The 21,443-nt window shown below is 35.4% G+C and overlaps 1 protein-coding gene across 1 annotated transcript in view; it reads right to left on the bottom strand.

Annotated features, from left to right (window-relative positions):
* Positions 1–21,443, bottom strand: part of TMC1 (transmembrane channel like 1) — a 364,253-nt gene that overhangs the window by 92,638 nt on the left and 250,172 nt on the right. The window contains exons 7-8 of the mRNA XM_061132306.1: positions 7,571–7,618; positions 3,855–4,023 (exon numbers count right to left, since the gene is read on the bottom strand). Of these exons, the coding sequence (XP_060988289.1) occupies positions 3,855–4,023; positions 7,571–7,618 (217 nt within the window). The remainder of the gene's footprint in view (positions 1–3,854; positions 4,024–7,570; positions 7,619–21,443) is intronic.

The raw sequence follows: 21,443 nt of genomic DNA, 5'->3' as shown, positions 1-21,443 counted from the left end.
GATGTTTTTGACAGTTTCAGCTGAATAATAGGAGGACATACCCATAGTTTTATAGCCCACCTTACAAAATGACTTCACAATCTCCTTTCTTTCCCACCAACCCAGAGCTTTTTTAGGGCTTTTTTTTTTTTTTTTTTTTTTTTTAGGGCTTTCCTTGTAGCTATGTTGGTAAAGAATCTGCCTGCAAAGCAGATCCAGATCTTCCCTGGATAGGGAAGATCCTCTGGAGAAGGAAACAGCAACCCACTCCAGTATTCTTGCCTGGAGAATCCCATGGACAGAGGAGCCTGGTGGGCTACAGTCCATGGGGTCACAAAGAGTTGGACACGACTTAGGGACTAAACCACCACCAGAGTTTTTAATCAGGTCATGGTTACTGAAACAGAAATTTAATTAACCCTCTAAAATAACATTTGTCATTGATAGTTTTGTTGGTTTTTTTTTAACCAATTAAGATATTTTTCTTAGAATAGTAATCCTGGTTTAAGTGAACTATGGAAGTACACTCATACTAAGATACAACTCTGAATGTCATTAAGTTGTTTCTATTTTAAATATTTGATGTTTATTATATAAAAATCCTTCCCTGGTAGCTCAGATGGTAAAGAATCCTCCTGCAATGCAGGAGGCCTGGGTTTGATCCCTGACTTGGGAAGATCCCCTGCAGGAGGGCATAGCAACCCACACTCCAGTATTCTTGCCTGGTGAATCCCCATGGACAGAGGAGCCTTGCAGGCTACCATCCATACGGTTGCTGAGTCGGACACGATTGAGCAATTAAGCACACAGACACATAGAAAATCCTATGGTGCTGTATGAAGATAACAAAATACTTACACAGAATGAAAGAATGATCTATTTCAAGTTTGGATTTACCATGTAATTAAAGCTTATTTCTCTACATTTCTCTATGTTCCTAATACTAATTATATGTAGTTTCCTGCTGTCTTAACCCAGTACTTTATATGTTTAACATATTCAGATTCTATGACTCCTTCAAAAATCATATGAAATGTCTTCAATACCCTTTTCTGATTGTCCTTATGAGATAGTTTTCTTTAAGACTCTAAATCACTTTTCACTTCTCTGGCACATTTATACAGTCTTATTTCATAATAATTGTGTCTTAAGTGGCCTCTCCCTTACTTTGTTATTAATTTGTAGAGAATGGAGGCAATTTCACACTCATATCCATATCTTCCAAAGAAATTAGCAAATTATCTTTGACAGAAGTGGAGCTGAATAAATATTTATTAAATAAATGTTTATGTGCAGAATTTTTCTGGGTGACAGGATTACCAACAAGTACACTAAAATAAAATATAACAATGTCTTCCAAGTTATGGAAAGATATTTATTCCTACACTAAATGATCTCATACTGGTATATTTTTAATCTTTGTGTTGTTAATTGTTGATTGCTCCAGGAAGATCACGCTGTGCTACAATGTACAGTTGTTGTCAGCTAAGTTACCTTCAAATATGCAGGTAATTAAGACATTACATTTTTTGCATAATTTAAATATAATAATGCACAATTAAACATTGCATTACAGGGAAACTGCTTTTCCAGGAACCACTCAAAGAAAGTGCTAATCATATTAAAAGCGCATAGCACAGGCATGCTTTGCTTCTAAAATGTAGGGCTAATTTGTGTAAGAATGACTTTCTATCTTAGTTTTGATTTATTTAAACAACAGTTGTTAGGAAAAAGGAGGCATAATGTGCTGAATTTCTCACTGCTATAAACGTATTACTTATTCACTTAAAACTGGGTCAAGAAAAGCATATAATATTATTAGAAATACTTCAAAATGCCAAACAAGGCAGTTTTTGTTAACCATCTCCAAAGACAGTTAGCATTACAACCTTGGATTTAGTTGGTTTCAAATGTTTTTTCAGTGCAAGAAAAATTCCCTAAGGTGTTTCACATGAACATTTAAATAAAAGAAGATCATGAATTAATTAACCTAAATAAATGTGCCATGATTTGCCTACTAATCTTTCTCAAAACATACTTGCTAATACATTTTCTTAAAAACATAAGGGCTTATCTTCAAAGTGAATGATAGAATATGGACCCTGAAATAGTGATCAAAACTGTCAATCATCATTAAGTAATTTATATTATTTAAAATAGTTGTAAAAATTATGGTGGTAATAATATAATTTGCAAAACCTATGCAGATAAAATTCATTTTAGTCAAGACTGGTTCTGCAGAGGAGAGGGGAGGAAGGGAGATGGGTGCTTCTGGCTTCTCAGAATCAGGATGAGAGTGGGACCAGCTAAGGACAGACCCTGTCACAGGGACAAGATTGCTCCAGGTAGCAGGTGCCAAGACCCAGTTGATTCACATGGTCCTATTTCTGGAGGTTGAGCCTTGACAGGAGGGCCTTGAGCAGACCAAGAAAGCAAAGGAATACCCATCTGAGTCATATTTTAAAAGCGACATCTCTGAAGCACAGGTGGAGAGGAAAAGGCAAATTCTGGAACACAACCTATATCATTCATATGTCTATTGGTGATGTTTCCTCAATGAAATACCACTGTCAGAAAGCATCAGCTTTACTAGTAGGAAATATTACTACCTAATAATAGAAATAACAATCACAATAAGACATGAAACTTAAAAGGGTGCTTTGTTTTTGAAAAGAACAAAACATAAAAATACTTGAAGATAGACATAAAAAAATCAGAGTAAAACGGAAAGCAGGCGATTCAAGAATAGAAGAAATAGAAGAAGGATAGAAGAAAGAAGAGGATATTGGGGAGAAGGAGAAAAAGGAAGAAAAGGAGAAAGAAGAGGAAGAGAGAGATTTAAAACCTTAAGTCAACAAAAATACAATGAAGAAATGGATGGGGTTACTCTTGTTTTAACAGAAACCATCGTCAACTAATGCTAAACTTTTCTATTGACAAAATATTCACAAATAATAGCTAGTTATTGAATACCACAAGGTGTCATCTTGGGAGGAAATCTTGGAAAGTTCTTCAGCATTTAAAGTTCTAGGACTGTTTCAGAGGAGAGATCCTATCACCTCAGGGTGAGTCCCATGCCCCACCTAGGGGTGGCAGAGGAGTTATTCTCTTGAATCCTTTCTAAGTGGCCTAGGTTTCCTATTAATAAATGTGTTTCACATATACAGTTTTTCCACCTGCCTGCCATTTGCAATTTTCCAGGAAGCAAAGACCAGAAAATTATTTTCTTGGATTTTTTTCCCTAAACAGCATTTAATATATTATTCTAGACAAAGGCAGCACTCAGAAAATCATTGGCCTGCTAGAAGTGAAAGACAGAGCTAAAAAGGAAAGGACAATCCAATCCTCTGCAGGGACAGAGAGTTAGTACTTTAGACTTTGGGAGGTACATACAGCTCTATCCCATATTCCTTTGTTTGTTTTTTTTTAAATTACAGTTTGATTAAAATGATAACCATTCTTGGCTCTTGGGTTGAAATGAACCATAGTTTTCCAACCCCTGCTCTGTAAGATATGTGATTTGGGATCATGTTTCTAAGTTTTTCATTTAACTTCATTAACGATGCATTTAACTAACAAAATAATATTAAAATATTTAAATTAACTATGTTAATGACCCATGACAATTTAGATCTCTTCTAAGGAAATCTCTCATAAGTCCATTCTCAATATATATATTCATTTTAAAATTCTATTTTAATATTAAAATACATTTAACTAAGTAAAATAAAATGGTGGCATCAGACTAAGCTTGTTTTTTTGAAAGTAGTTTTAATTACCAATTTTAAGGCTAGGATGTGCCTAAAGAGTGATCTTTCAGCATCAGGCACTTCTGAATGAAAAATAATGTCAATTATAGATCAGAACTAACTTACGCTCCTCTCTTTAACCTCCTCCTTCTCTCTTTCTCTCTGGCTTTCCTTGTTTCTTCATCCTCTGGTTCAGGTTCTGGATCATCTTCATTGATAACATCTCTGGTCCGTTTCCTCTTCGGTCTCATACTCTCTCTTCGAGGTAGTTTGTTTTCCTCCTCTTCCTCTTCGCCTAAACACAGCAGTTAATGCTTCAGTGAGTAGTTTCAGAAAAGTGCTTTCCCAATCCCAAATATAGTCTTACTTTTTAATTATCTTTATCACACCTCTGAAACCATAATCTAGCAATTTGTCATATCAATATAAAATGCACCATGCCATATATATTTCATAGTCTGCCATTTAAATACACTTATCTACATTCTCATTTCTTGTGGTTTATCTACTCAAATATGTGAGTATCAATCCCCAAATTCTAACAATGCTGAGAATTCCAGCCTTCATTTACTTGTATAACTAGATGACTTGGGAGTTTAATATCATACCCTGACCTCTCAGACCAAGTTTGTAGATTATCACTTCAATACATAAGGGTTTAGTGTTTAATCACTATGTGCTAATATTACTTCTATCTTAGAACAAACAATAAGAATGCAAGGAAATGCTATAAACTAGAATAATTTTGAAGAAATTAATTTATGCCTTGACATAATTCAAATTGTAGATTATCAATTCAATACATAAGGGTTGAGTGTTTAATCACTATGTGCTAATATTACTTCTATCTTAGAACAAACAATAAGAATGCAAGGAAATGCTATAAATTAGAATAATTTTGAAGAAATTAATTTATGCCTTGACATAATTCAAATGCCTTCCTAATTCAAATCATTCTCATTCTTTTCTTAAAAACTTTTTTTAAAAAGTTGAAGCATAGTTGATTTACAATATTGTGTTACTTGCTCAGGTGCACTGCAAGTGGTTCAGTTTTATATATATATATAAAAAAAATATATATATTGCAGATTATTTCCCATTATAGGTTTTTACAAGATATTAAATACAGTTCCCTGTGTTACACGGTAAATCCTTGTTGCTTATCTATTTTATGTAAAATCTTTTTCATTCTTAACTTCAAATACTTATTTTTCCTAAATTTCTTTCTCTTTCTTAGATGAAATTGATAGTAAATAACTTTGCTTGATCATTCTATCCTTTTGATTAGAAATAGATAACTAGTAAATTTAATACAAGATTGAGAAAATAATGTTATTTTATTCACCAACTGACAATTTATGCCTCATATATCCATAACTTCTTTGGAAGGTTTCTGGTAAAGAGTAGGGGGAGAATTCAGTTCCTTCCTTCACTGCTTATAACAGACAATCCTACTTCACATTCACTTTTGCTTTTTAACTTCTGATATTTAGAGTTAATTATTATTTAAAAAAACAAATATTACTCATAATTATCACTATCTTTTTAAATAGAAGCTACTATAGGGAAAAAATTGTGCTTTAATGGAAAACTATGAAATGTCTGTACCATACCCTTCTGTGTTGTCTGATGCTTCTTCTATGTAAGCTATTTTGTAACTTTGTAAGTTGTGGATCACTAGATAGCAATGCAAAATAGTTCTTATCTGTAGACCAGCAAGTGAACTCTTTTCAGCGCGGACAACCTTCCACCACCAAAAAAGAAAGAAAAGGAAAAAACCCCACAAAAGTCAAGTCTTCACTTGCACAATCAGTTCAATATTCCTGATCTATAAATGAATCTGTTCTTTGAACTTTCCTTTGAACTGGTAACTGCCATAAATGGCTCACTGGATTCCTCATTTGTTAGTTAAATATGTTCATTTTTACATAGTGTGTGTCATTTTATTTTTTTATAAATTTTGTTATCTTTTCAACATTACTTGTTAAACTTTTATTGATATTCCAAATCTAAATAAGATCTAAACATTACCAATATCACTAAAGTTTGACTAGCAGAGAGAAACAGAAGAATTACTTTTCTAACTAGGTTTTGAAAACTGTACTCTTGTCATCAAGACCAAAAGTTTGTTAAATACTGTGGCAGATGTTGCATGATATTCAAACCCCACTCTGGCATTTTGAAAATCTACCCAGCCTTTATTGTTCATTTCAGTCACTAATCATAGAAAGAACAAGAGCCTCATAGGAACTGAGAAACAATTTCACCCTCAAATAACTCAAAAATTCAAGAAGCCACTTGGTACTCTGCATTTTAGTATATTTTACATTAAAGCTAAGCTATTAAACTTGCTGAGTTTTACCATGGATGAAAAGTATATCATTATATTTATCTTCTAGCACTTAGGACAAAAAGGCTGTCTTTAGTGTTTTCACTAGTTTCCAAATATTCAAATTCTTTAAAAAAAGGAGTGTTTTACAGTTGCCTACTAAATGTGGATTTGCATAAACATTACCTTTTGGAATGGGCTCAATTTAGTTTTGAACAGTAGCAGAATATACCACCTCAAAAAGACATTCAGAATATACCACCACAAAATATGCCACTTCTGTGTATTGACTATTTTGAGATGTAGCACTTGAAAAACAGCAATTGCAGAAAGAGATTTTCTCTGAATTCCTCTTGTCTGCCTGAAAACAGCTGCCAAAAGGAACTCAACTGTCATAAATCCCCTCCCCAGGAATTTCATCCCCAAGGAACACTATAGAAGAGTTCTATAGAGGAGACTATAGGTCAACACCACATGCAGACATATATCATCATAAACTATCATACCTCCTATCTATTCTCTTAAAACTTATTCTCTTCCAAGAGACCTGCATACCCCTCCCTTTTCCCTATTAAGATGGCACTGAAGTCTAAATTTTAAGCCACCTCACACAATTATTCAGTTTTTTTCTGGGTATCATCCATGTATACATGAGGTGTATGTGTTAATAAGCTTCTGTTTTGGTTTGGTTTTCTTGTTAAACTGTCTTAGATTATAGGAGTATCAGTTAAGAAACTCAGAAGGGTAAAGGAAAAATTACTTTTCCTTCCCTATAGTAGTCTAGTCAGAGCCTCCAGGATCTATGTGAGACTCTGGGCTGTTTACATGGAGAATGTACCAAATTAATGAAAATAACCGTCACCATGAACATTCGCTGGCTGTCATATTGGGCTCAGGTTTTTAATTGATAGTGTTGATGTATTCTCTAACTGAACTCTCCCTGAAATGCTGCACTTTCAGATTTGATAAACTCAAAACTTCTGCTCATAAAATGATCTTTTTCTGTTCTAGTCCGTGAGTGGTTTGCACGCCTGGGAAGAGGTCCCAATCCAGGCTCTTGAGCTGAACCTATTCAAAGTAAAAACAACAGGGCAATTTAGATAAAATATTCATGAATTTAAAAGAACAGGTTTATTCATTTTTATTGAGCAATCTGATCACTTTAGTCAAAAAGGCCAATCTGTTATATTGTAATAGATTCAACCTAAGGGAAAATGTTTTAGGACAAAGAAAAGAGTAAAGAAATAAAAAAGCAAATTTTTCTGGACCACCATCCACTTAATGATGAGCAATTTATAAATTGGGTGGAATGTGTGTGTGCCAATTGAATGGAATCTCAAGTGAAGAGTCTATCTGATGGACTTGATTGCTCTTGTGAGACCATTGAAAGTCATCCACTTGCACTCCTGTGTTTGCACAGGGTCTCATATTCCCACAAGATAAGAGGACGAATCCCCTAAATTCGCTGCTATTCCACAGGAAACATATCCCAACTGGGTCCATCCCCACTTACTTGAACTTTCCTCAGTATCATCTTCTTTCTCCTCCACTTGGATTTGCACTGTCGAGGAAAGAAAAAAATATAGCAGTTCTTTAAATGACAGCACAATTGTTAGTAACTGGTTTTTACTGTTGTTACTTTCATTGTAAAGTTTTCTGTGCAGTTAAATTTTTTCAATAAACTTGTCAAAACGAACATTGTTTATTAAAGATATACAGCTACAGCATCTTATAGAGTGTTGTGCAAGGACTTTTCTGCTTCATCACCTTCAACAATTTGCAAAACATGTTAATCATAAGCCTGTCAGTTCAATTCAAAATAACTTCAACCAAAATACATTCTGTTCTGCAGTAAGTCGACAGGATTTGTTGGGTCATTTTATTGTATTTTAAAGAATATTGTTAGCAAAGCTATATCCACATGTACAAACCATTTGGTTATTATAACCAAATTAACCTATTAAAATAGAGAATATTTCATTTTAACCAGCTACTCAGTGTCAAAGAACCTTGCAAAAATGCTTAAAAGCTGATATTTCCTATTTTAACTATTTCTGTACATATTATATGCAGCCTAAATTTTCCCATAAATATGATTTACCTTGACAATGTGGAGATAGGTGATTTAACAGTTCTTTCAAGACAAAGAATGTTTTTTTCTGTTTATTCCTCCCCTCATCCTCAGGGTCTTGTTTTCAGATTAGCTCCATTTTTATAAAGGCATATACAAGTTTTATAAAAATGTAATGGTACAATAATATCAGAAAATATATTAATTGGCAGATTTTTCCCCCTTGTCAACTACTGTCTGTTCATCACAGGTTGAGTCAGCCAGAGACAAAGATCCGTGACTTGCCATGGCAAAAATCAGAGTGGACTATTTCTTTAAACCACAGTCTAGTAACTCATTTAAAATATTAATTTACATATTTTATTTAAGGTGGATGAGCCTAAGTCCAAAACAGCAAAGATAATAAACAATGGTGCTGTGGACAGAGGAAACAACCTCTGGTTTTGTTTCTGCTCAGCACTGTCAAAGGTTATTATTCAGAGCTTGACAGCCATATTGAAGAGGCAGCACATACAGAGTTTAAATTCTATTCACAAAGAAGATTATTGTAAAAGCACTTTTTGCCTTTAAACAGCATATGCATAAAAATTTTTACGATATGCAAAAATGTTATCACTCAATGTCAGCCATGGAATAGGAAAATAAGTGTTCTTTTGTTCAGAGTGGACATATGCCTTTGTCACTAGCTGTAACTGGATCTGCAGGGGACAAAAGTCTTTATGTCACTACTGAGAGTTCACAGTAGTGACGACAGACACTTCTCAGAAGATATTTTATGTTCAACAATAAGTCATGGTCTTTACTTGCAATTAATGCTACCACCAAATTTCTTCAGTCAAAGAAGAATTCACTTAGGAAGGCATCTTAATGATATAAGATTAGCCTTAGACTAAGGTCTGATCAGTGGCATAATATAGGAACAGCTGAGGACAAATAGCAAAGGTTGACACACAGCCTCTTTTGGACCATGCATAGCCAAAGCAAAAATTCACACAAAATGCTAAACTGATTTTTAATAATCAACTCACTAGACATGATTAAAGTTAAATAATGAAATGGAGGAAAATACTAAATGATAGAGATACAAGCAAATCATTAGGAAGGATTACAATCCTATGAAACAAAAACAGCAAAATGAAATGTCCCAGCCAAGGAGATAAGTGACAAATCAATTTCCTCTGATAACCAGAAGAGAGAAAATGCAGGGCTGGAGTCATGGATCATCTTCTAAGGTACAGGAAGGATAGTTATAAATTGCCATTAAATAAAACTCCATAAGGGGAGCTAGCTCTGCTGTGGTTGCAAGTAGAGAAGAAAAAAGAGCTATGGTTTCTGAGATGTAACGGACAGTATTGCAGAAATAGCCTCTTCACTCCTCTTGAGGTGACTTTCCAATAGCAATACTCATCTGTTAATGATCATCTGCACATTCTCAGTAGGTGCATTCTTTGTTTAACAGTGTTTCTTTTGTCTGTCAGTTGAGTCAGGAGCTATAGAGCCATTGTTTTTATAGGTATTGTGACCATAACTGGTTTATTCTTGCTTCAAACCTTCAGCAAAGGCAGCATCAGCATCAGGAACTACATAGCAGCACCATGACCAGGAGATTGAAGACTCCATCAAGAGCCTCAGATGAAGCTTGGTTTTAATGTAACACTATCTAGTCTGAAAAGCTACTGAAACTCAAAGTAATGCTGAAGAACCAAGCTAAAAAGCCCCTCCCAAACAAAAGCCTGTGCAAAAGAATAACTCAGAACACTTAAATGCGAGTTACAGACTGTCTTTCCCTTCTCAGACAATTTTTGGCATGGCTTGTTGCCATCCCTTCTCTCAGCAATCCCTGGTAGCTTGCTCCCAATCATATGACCTTCTTATGTTCTGGATGTTTCCCAAAGTCTATTGATTATATACTTTAAAAATAACCTCTCTCCTGGGGAGTGATGGGAGGAGAGTGGGACAGTTTTTTTTTTTTTTGGGGGGGGGGTGGGGGTCCTGTCTAAATGTTGAAGGCAGCAAGCAAAACTACACCGAAGTATGCTTATTTAAGAGAAGAATATGAAATAGGAGCAGATGAACTCCTAGGCAACCCAGATCCTCATTTCATGCAAATAGACCCAGTAATTAGAAACAGTAAAAGGAAACAACAGCAAAATGTCACATTTTAGAGGCACTGGACTCGTTCAGAAAAGTTAATGTTGTTCCAGGCTTTCTTTTTCAGTCTATAGCACTGAAAATATTTTATGGTTCTTCTGGATCAGAGTGACCAAGTAGCTGAAAGAGCTGAATGATATCACCTGTTCCTCTGACCCACATTTAGCTCATGAAGGGATTATTGTAGCACTGAGTCATTCCTATGGAAACTGAAAATTCTTTTATTCAATTAGCGTTTATTGCACATTTACAAGGGTCTGTAGAGCAAAGTGTTCTGGAGTAGGAGTTTGTAGACTCTAGAAGAAAAGTGATAGTCCTTAAGGAGTCTAGCTATTTAATGGAAAAGAATGACTTGATAACAATGAGATTCAAGTTTAGGTATGAATATCTTATCTAGTTTACTTGGGTTATTGCAGTAATCTACTAGTTATGTTTATTAGCAATGTGAGTGAGTGAAGTCACTCTGTCGTGTCCGACTCTTTGCGACCCCATGGAAGGTGGCTTCCAGGCTCCTCTGACCATGGGATTTTTCAGGCAAGAGTACTGGAGTGGATTGCCATTTCCTTCTCCATATTAACAATGTACTAGTGTTATTTTTTTAGGGTTCCTTTGTGTATGTGCAAATGTCAACATCAGTTCTTCCCATATAAATGGGATACATTTCCAGGGAATATAGCTTATATTTCATAATAACTGTAAATGGAGTATAACCTTTTAAAAATGGAAAAATGAAAAATGATGTAAAAAGTTACAAACAATAAGGGGAAGTAAATAAACTTTGATATTTAAAACAAAAGCACTGCCTTTATCAAAACTGGGCATATAAACACACTTTCATGTTTGCCTGCAAAATGGTAAGAAACTGCTCATTAATTAAATTAGAATTGTATTACTTAAGAAAAAAATTTTAAATAAATTAAATAAATATAAAAATTAAATTAAAAAAAATAAACCTTTCAGCTCAGACTAAACTGCCCTGAGACAGACATTAATCCATGCCACAACAAGCACATTTCCAAGTCTTCAGTGAAGAACCCATGTCATCAGTATGTGGTATGACGTGGGATGTGAGAGGAAGAGAAGAATCAAGGATAGTTCCAAGGCTTTTGGCCTGGGTAACTGGGAGAGTGGCGATGCAAGAAAGAGAGATAGGAGGCTCTAGGGAAAATAGGTTAAGTAGCAACTGTTGAAGTTCAGGAGTTTAATCTGACTAGATGAAATCACCAAACCATATTGAGGTATCATTTCCCCTACAGAGAATGGCCCAGCACTTGGCTTCCATTAATTTATCAAAACACTATCATTGGTGGATGTTAAGTAGGGAATGGAAGCCATTGTCCATGAAAGTGAACAAAAATGATGGAATGTGATCTTTCTTCTTCTCATATATCTACCAAGGACATAAGATCTGATTCAGTTTAACTCAGCAGCTCCATTTATTTTTATTAGTTTTAGGTCAGAATAAGAAAATATTCGGGCTTCCCAGGTGGTGCCAGTGGTAGAGAACCCGCCTGCCAATGCAGGAGACATAAAGGACTCAGGTTCGATCCCAGGTTGGGAAGATCCCCTGCATGAGGGCACAGCAACCCACTCCAGTATTCTTGCCAGGAGAATCCCATGGACACAAGAGCCTGGCGGGCTACAGAACATAGGATTGTAGAGAGTCAGACACGATTTAAGTGACTTAGCACACATGCACTCAAAGATATTCAGGACATTTGTTTCTAACAATCCAAAGTCCTTCAAGTCATGGATTTGAGCATGATATTCTGGAAGCCACAGAGTAAAAAGAATAATTATTTAGCTATTATATCCATCAAATATGTTAATGAACCTGTAAACTATAAGACATTTAAAAAAAACCCTCTGAACTGGGAATAACAGAATGAGATCATTATACAACTGTCAATAAGGTATCTTGGGAAAAGGTTTAATTTGACAGACCTAGGCTGATATTCTTTCTGCAGGTGCCAGCATCTTTCCTTAATACCATTAAAAACCTTAAAATCATAAGGTCTTCCATAAAACCACTGAAAAAATCATGGGGTGCATATGTTCAACAATACACTAATGGAAATTTATATAATAAATGCCAAAAGACTTGTCATATTTTCAAACATTATAATATCTTAGAGATACTAAATAGTTATTTTACATTTCTGTGGTTACAAAATCACAAAAAAGAATAATAATTTTGGTTTTTGTTAAGACTCACCCAAGGAGGGAGGGAGGCAGGCAAAAATATATATATAATTGCTGTAGTAACTGTCATTCTCTAATATCTTTCCTTTTGAATTATATTTATTTTTAAGGCTCTGTGGCCCTTAAGAAATAGAAAATAAATAGCTTCTGATGGCTGCTTTATTAAAAACACAATATAAAATATTGTATTTGCCAAATAGAAGAGAATTAAGTCTATGGAGAAACACATTTTACCACAAGGTTCCAGCGAGACAACCCTGAGATAAACAAAGACAAAAATAGAAAATTCACTCAAAATAAAGATCACACCTTCTATCCTTTCACAATTAAAATAAGAGGTGGGGAGGAGCTAAGATGGTGGAGGAATAGGACGGGGAGACCACTTTCTCCCCTACAAATTCATCGAGAGAACATTTGAACGCTGAGCAAACTGCACAAATAAAATAGGAGGGGATACACACCAAATTTTTTGGCACTTTTTCCTTCTGTTTCCATGGTATATAAAATTAAAATTAAACAGGCTGAGTGAAATGGGTAGCTGATATGTTTCGAAACTCTACCACTCACCCCTGAACCGTCAAGAGCAAATATGAAATGATGAAGCATCATTCTTCAAATGGCAAATTATATACAGGAGTGTTTGCAAAAAGCTGCAATCAGATATTTCTTGACACCATGGTCTACAGAAAGAACAAAGCAACTCTTATTCTATGTGGTTTAGAGGGTTGACTTTATTTTAACTATATCCAGGAAATAAATAGCTATTTACAAAGGCATTTAGAGCTCTCTATAGTTACAAAAAAGTAAGTGGTGTCTTTTTCTTTGCATTTAGATTATTTTGGGGGGAAGGACATTTCTTACTTAACCATGCTGTCATAATATATATTCAGGGTGTGTGCTCTCACATTACAATTACCACGACAAAGGGCAACCGCTGTAAATAAATGTGCTAAAATGAAAATACATTCTCCTGTGAGAGTTTTTGTGGCTATTAACCCAATGAAAATAGTGTGTTATAAACCCTGAAGACTTTTCTTCTATATCCTTGGATTGCTTAGAACAAAAAGGAATCTTTCTGTCGCCCATAAAATTTCTGTAATATTCCCAGTCATGAAGAAGAAGGGTTGTCCGGATTTATGGGTAAACAAACAAAACAAACAAAAAACACAAAAACTCTGAAACGACTGAAAGAAGATGATTGTTCTCAGAGCATAAAAAAGTATGAGGCAAGGCTGACTGAACTCTATACAGTCTCTACCCATCCTTCTAGCACCAGCCTTTGTTCACACAGAAGATGCTTATTAATGCTAATTAGCATACATTAGCAAATGTTAATGAATGTCTTCTAAAGAACAAAAGGCAGTGGGGGCAGAGAGTCATGATGAAAGCTGAATGTTGAGAGAAGGGCTCCAACAAGACAGGCAGGAAAAAGAAAATGAGAGCAGCTTAGAACTTGAATTTATTTTCTGAAATTAAGAATTTGTTTCTCTGACAAAATGTTAATAGGATTAAGGATGAAATAATTTATTTTTCCTTAGAAAAAGTAAGTCATTGACTAGAAGGAATCATTCTTTTTTCTGCTCTTTAGCTGTTTGGGAACAATTACACATTATAGGATTTGCTACTCAATTAAGGATATTAGATAACACTGTCATCAGTGAATGAAAAAGAATTCTGAATTCTAAGTATCCTCAGGAGTTTATATAGCTGCCAGGTTCCTCTGTCCATGAAAGTCTCCAGGCAAGAATACTAGAGTGGGTAGCCATCCCTTCTCTAGGGGATCTTCCAGATCCAGGGATCAAACCCAGGTCTCTGGCACTGCAGGCAAATTCTTTATCTGAGCCACCTGGGCTTCCCTGGGAATGCAGGAGACCTGGGTTCAATCTCTGGGTCAGGAATATCCCCAGAAGAAGGAAATGGCAACCCACTCCAGTATTCTTGCGTGGAGAATCCTATGGACAGAGGAGCCTGGCAGGCTACAGTCCATGGGGTCACAAAGAGTGAGACACGACTGAATAACTAACACACTTAGGAATTTGTAAGTATTGTGATCAACTATCCACCCATGCCAATTTCTTCCTCACAGACTCAATTTATAATATTCAATAAGACCAAACCCTTAAGTAATTCGTAGGTAGTCCGTCATTTTATTAAAATAGTTCACATAAAATGTGATATATGTGTTCATTTATATCCTAAGGGCAGTTGGTTAACATATGAATACTCTAGTTAGTAATCCACAATGGTGAAATGAAGTTTTAACATCCAAAAGACTAGTCAGAAGTACTTCAGCCATCTCTACCTCAAACTAACACTAGATGATTTGTTAAGTGAAGTAATGCTTCTTAAAAGTGAACTTCATGAAATCAAATGTGAGAGAGAGAGAACTATTGGTCTGTTTCTCTAAAGAATCCTGACTAATACAAAGAGTATGTGCCTTCAGGGTCATTTTGATGGAATTGGATAAATACTAGAAACAATAACACAAGATATAATGGCAAGTTCCCCAGAGACATACAAGCATAAATGTCTATTGTAAATATCTATTACATATTAGAACTCTATAAATATCTATTAGAGTTCATAAGAGAGTGAGATTATGCTCATTAGGACTTCAGGATATTCAATTTTTGTCACATTTCTTTAAATATTTCTGGAAATAAGCAGAACATTAATCAATACAGATGAATATGTTTCACTACTTAATTCCATTTGAATTAATTCCAATTCCTTCAAGATCATGGCCATAAAGAACAAAGTTTATTTCTATCACTGGCCTACTACTGATAATAGGAGCAAAAAAGGACTTATGCTTATTTGGGTTCCTAAGATTATTTCATTCACATCATAGAACTAGAAAAGGCAACTCCGAGCTTTCAAGTTGGCAGCTGGCTCTAGTAGAGAGAGCCTGAGGTTTTAAGTCAGACAAACTCATATTTGAGTTTTGGCTCTGCCACAATTTTATGCCATAACTTTGGATAATTCATTTAAATTCTCTATGTCTTAGAGAAAGGAAGGAATAATAACCATCATGCCAGGAGAATTAAATGTAATAACAAATGCAGGCATATAATATAGTGCCTCACACATAGCAAAAGTTATAGTAATCTACAGTTCAGTCGTTCAGTCGTGTCCGACTTTTTGCAACCCCATGAATTGCAGCACACCAGGCCTCCCTGTCCATCACCAACTCCCGGAGTCCACTCAAACTCATGCCCATTGAGTCAGTAATTCCATCCAGCCATTTCATCCTCTGTCGTCCCCTTCTCCTCCTGCCCCCAGTCCCTCCCAGCATCAGGGTCTTTTCCAATGAGTCAACTCTTCGCATGAGGTGGCTAAAGTATTAGAGTTTCAGCTTCAGCATCAGTCCTTCCAATGAACACCCAGGACTTATCTCCTTCAGGACTAGTAATCTACAAGCACGGTTCAAATGCTTTTATGCATACTTAAAAAAATCTTACATCTTTCACCTAAAATTCTAGGAAGACAAGAAGACACAGCTTTACTTTAATCTTGCACTATGCAAGTAAGAAAATTGCCACAATATTCAGTCTGAGATTATATTTAAGACTAATCACCAAAAAATAAAAACAAGGAATAAAATTTGACTCAAAACTCTCCATCTCTTGATACTGTTAGCTTTACTCCTCACCACACCTGTTTATGACACCAGCCACTGTTGAAAGTCATACTGTCTGAGCCAACAGTCAACTTCATTAGCCAATTTTTGCTTGTCAATAATTGGAGCATTTGTAGCACAGGTTTAAGTTGAACAAAAAACAAGGGACCAAGAGCCATTGTGAGTAACCATCTTCCAGTGACACAGAAAATTAGTTTCATACAAAGAGAAGTCTGTGGACTTTGGAATGAGAGATTTTTATATCCTCTCTTACTTAGCTTCCAAATTCCTTTCTTGTCAGTACTCTGGCATCCAGAGGACAAGCTATTAGGACTATGTAGCAACAGAAAAGAGAGAAACAGTATGAGGAGCACTCAGTAAGTACCTGACAGTCTGCTAAGTCTACTAAAAATTGGAATCAGCATCCTGATTATAAGTGATTTTTTTGTTTTCAGTTAAAGGTAATCAATTTTATTTTGATTAAATGCCAGAAGGTTGGGACTATGATTGTAACTATTAATGTCTCAAAGGGAAGGGCAATGGTCAAATATTAAGATCTAAATTTAGTCCTATGACAGCCAGGTGGGAGGCAGGAGAGAAAGCTGATGCTGATTTAAAAAGACCCCTTTAAAAGAGAAACAAATAAATTCAGGTGTTCATCACATTTTTGAATTCCCATCATTCCCTGCTTTTCTTTCCATAAGATGCACTTACTCTGATTATTGAGACAAACCACATCCTAAATCCAGAAAGCAGGGCCAGACCACATGAGACTCAGTTTCCTAATCTAGTATAGTACATTTTTCAGGCAGTTGAAGGTAGGGCTAAAACTGTAATGGTAGCCTCAGAAGCTATTTGGTCTACCTAATGTAATCAAGTATTCCCCAAGGAACTAGTCTCTAGGTCTTACAGAGCCAGAATAGCCTTTCAGCTCTTTGCTCTTAGAAGTGAGATCTTATCACTCAGACATTCATCAGAACTGTTCAGTTTCACATCCTGTCTCATGTGTCATGAGATGTCACTGTGAAAGCATGTGTGTGTGTGTTTGTGTGTGGAAGAGAGGGAGAGAAAGAGAAAGAGAATTTTAAAAGCCTCAAGGAAAATTTCAGAATCCTGGATTTCTCTTCATAGCCTCTGCATTATTCTCAACCATCTATTTGGTTGGCCAAATATTCTTTGTGGATCAGTTTTAAACAGTAAATTCAATTTCTATTCAGGTTATCTATCTCTTCTTGAGTCAGCTTTAGCAGGCTATCATACAAGTAATTTGTACAATTTACCTAAGTTGTCAAATTTATTGTCAGAGTTGTTCATTGTTGCCATTCAGTCACTCAGCCGTGTTCAACTCTTTGCGACCCCATGGACCGCAGCGCACCAGGCTTCTCTGTCCTTCACCATCTCCCAGAGCTTGCTCAAACTCATGTCCATTGAATCAGTGGTGCCATCCAACCATCTTGGCCTCTGTTATCCCCTTCTCCTCCTGCCTTCAATCTTTCCGAGTCTCAGGATCTTTTCTAATGAGTTAGCTGTTTTCATCAGGTGGCCAAAGTATTGGAGCTTCAGCTTCAGCATCAGTTGTTCATAATATTGCCTTATTATTCTTTCAGTGTCAATAGGATTTGTAGAGGTGTCACTTCTCTCATTTCTTTCTTCTACTAGGTGAATAACTATGTTTAATTAGAATTATTTCCTCTTAATAAATTCCTGATTAGTCTGGCCAGAAGTTTATCAATTTGATTGATTTTCTCAAAACACAAGTTTTTAGTGTCAATTTCTCTATTGTTTTCATCTTCCATTGATTTTAGCTCCAGCCTGTATTACTTCCTTTCTTTTGCTTATTTTGAGTTTTATTTACTCTTCTGTTCTTTTTGGTTTCTTAAAATAGAAACTGAGATCACTGATTTGAGACCTTTCCTTTTTTTTTAAATATAGGTGTATAATGCTACAAATTTTCTTTTAAATACTGTTTTAGCAGCTTCCAAAAAACTTTTAAATGCTATATGTTTATTTTAATTCAGTTCAAAACACTTTCTAATTTCTGTTTAGCTTTCTTATTTGACCCAAGGGTAATTTATTTATTTATTTATTTCCTCTTTATTTTTTTCCCCACAATGTAAAATGTGTTTTATTTATTTATTTATTTTACTTTGCAATACTGTAGTGGTTTTTGCCATACATTGACATGAATCAGCCATGGATTTACATGTGTTCCCCATCCCGATCCCCCTTCCCGCCTCCCTCTCCATCCCATCCCTCTGGGTCTTCCCAGTGCACCAGCCCTGAGCACTTGTCTCATGCATCCAACCTGGGCTGGTGATCTGTTTCACCCTTGATAATATACTTGTTTCAATGCTGTTCTCTCAGAACATCCACCCTCGCCTTCTCCCACAGAGTTTAAAAGTCTGTTCTGTACATCTGTGTCTCTCTTTCTGTTTTGCATATAGGGTTATCGTTACCATCTTTTTAAATTCCATATATATGCGTTAGTATACTGTATTGGTCTTTATCTTTCTGGCTTACTTCACTCTGTATAATGGGCTCCAGTTTCATCCATCTCATTAGAACTGATTCAAATGTATTCTTTTTAATGGCTGAGTAATATTCCATGGTGTATATGTACCACAGCTTCCTTATCCATTCGTCTGCTGATGGGCATCTAGGTTGCTTCCATGTCCTGGCTATTATAAACAGTGCTGCGATGAACATTGACCCAAGGGTAATTTAAAAGTGTGATATTTACTTTCCAAATTTTGGCAGGTTCCAGATAAGTCTTTTGTTACTGATTTTAATTTAATCAGTTTAATTTTACTGTAGCCAGAGAATATACTTTGTACATTTGAATCTCTTCAAATATATTGAGATTTATTTACAACCTAGAATATGGTTTATCTTGCTAAATGTTCTATATCCACTTGAAAAGAATGCATATTCTGCTATTCTTAAGTGGAGTTATATAAATTTCAGTTAGTTCAAAATGGTTGATAGTGTTGTAGAGGCCTTCTATATGCTTATTAATTTTTTTGCTTGTCTATTAATTATTACAAAAAAGGTGCTGAAATCTGACTATAATAGTGAGTTTGTGTATTTTTCCTTGCAGTTCTACCAGTGTTTGCTTTATATATTTTGAGGTTCTGTTATTAGGTATACAAATATTTAAATTTGTTATTTCCTCTTGATTAATTTGCCCCTATCTGTATGAAATGGCATTCTTTAATCCTGGTAACGTACTTTGTTCTGAAATAGAACTTGACCAATATTAACATGATCACTCCAGCTTTCTTTTGATTAATCTAATACATTTTTTTTTCCATCTTTTTACTGTTAAACTATTTGTATATTTATACTGAAAGTGAGTTTCTCATAGGCAACATATAGTTGAATCTTGGTTTTTGACTCTAGTCTGACTGTTCCTAACTATTAATTTGGGTATTTATACCATTTACGTCTGATGTTAATCTCATGCAGTATATGCTTCATCTTAGACACTGTCTGTAGAAGATTAATTTTATCTCTTTAATTTCATCTATGCCTCTACTTAATTTTCCCATTAGCCTCTTGAATGTGTGTAATAAGGTTATAATAACTATTTGTCTACTATTTATATTATCTGTATTTGTATCATCTGGGTAATTATGTTTCATTGATTTTTTTTCATAATTATATGTATTTTTATGCTTCTTTATATTCATGATAATATTTGGTTACATAATAGAAATTATAAATGTGTCCTTATTGAGTGTTAAATATTTTTATATTCCTATAAACACTCTTCAATTTTGTTCTGGTATGCATTTAAGTTACCTTAAAGTAGTTTTATTCTTTAGAGATTCACTTTTAAGCTGTTAGGTGGGACCAGAGCAACATTTGTTCTAGGGCTAACTTTTCCCTTTTGCTAAGGAAAAACTCTTCTGAGTACTCTACCTGACTTCCATGAATTATAAGGTTTTATATTCTTGCTGATAGAAAGACAAACTATTCCCAGAGTTGTGTGGGCTCTAGTGATTTCTCCTTCTAAGCCTTTCGGGGGTTCTTTCCCCAAACACCTGCAAGCAAGGGTCATGATTCAGTTGAAGTGTCAGTGCCTCTGCTCAGCGCTTCAGTCGTGGCCGACTCTTTGCATAGATACCCTGCAAATCTCCACAGCGCTCTCTCTGTTCAGCTTTCTCTTCTGTTCTCCAGAATGCTCTCTCTGTTCAGCTTTCTCTTCTGTTCTCCAGAATGCTCTCTCTGTTCAGCTTTCTCTTCTGTTCTCCAGAATGCTCTCTCTGTTCAGCTTTCTCTTCTGTTCAGCCCTGTGAATTTTAGCTGCTTTAGTGTCCCTGGGCTCTCAGCTGTATCTCCTCAACTCAGGGAGTTCATTACTCTCTGCATACACCCCTACTCCCTACCCTGTGGCCTGGACTCTCTAGACAGCAGCTGGGGCAGCTGTAGGGGTCCCCTCACTTGTCTTCCATCTCTTAGAGGTTTACTATCCTTTGTTGTCTGAGGTAGAATGTCTTGAAAACTGTTGTTTCATATATTTTGTCCACTTTTTAAAAATTTGTTTCAGAAAGGAGAGTAAATCTGGTATCTTGATCAAACAAGAAATCTATTCATGCTGAATGTTCTAGCATTCTGTAGGTTGAGTTCTTTCTCCCAGTCACATGTGGGAAACGAAGCAAAACAAAACAGGAGTCAAGCTCCCTGGCTGCCTCCTGGCTCTTTCTTTTTTATTTCATATCCAATACCTTCAGGTAATTAGAGGTCAGAAATCAATGTTTTATGCAAAAAGGGTGTGCAGGCTGAGGTGAAATATGCCAAAATGTTAGCAGACACATCTGGATGATGAAACTGTGAGAAAGTTTCTTCTTCTTTAGATCATTTCTGTATTTCCAAATTATTATTATGGTAAATTGTCACTTACCATATTCACTTTTAAAGATACTTCAAAATGCAAAGTTGTGTTTTGTTTTTTATTTTAAGAAAATAACATTTTCTATTTTAAAAAAATAAAGGAAATTTTTGAAAAAAAAGGAAAAAAGCTACAGAAAGTAAGAGGTTACTGCTCCACTATGTCGTCTAGACTCTCACACAAACTTATTTCTTTGACCCTTGCAGTTATAAACCACCCCTGTGTCCCTATAAAGAAGGCCTGGATTATAAAGCATCATGAGAAAAAAAAAAAAAAAAACAGGAATAAAACAGCCAGAACTTAGCAAACAACATTTTTTCCCACAGTGTTAGGAAGAAAGAGCCAACTCATAAAATGTTTAGTGCTTTCTTCAGTAGTAGCTAAAATGTTCCACCTTATACTGGGGCTCAGAAAAACGTCTCAGACTTTCTGCAAGTTTAAGGAGAAGTGAT

This window comes from Dama dama, chromosome 29 (assembly GCF_033118175.1).
Source record: "Dama dama isolate Ldn47 chromosome 29, ASM3311817v1, whole genome shotgun sequence".
Taxonomy (NCBI): Eukaryota; Metazoa; Chordata; class Mammalia; order Artiodactyla; family Cervidae; genus Dama; species Dama dama.
This window is presented reverse-complemented; position numbering and strand designations above follow the sequence as displayed.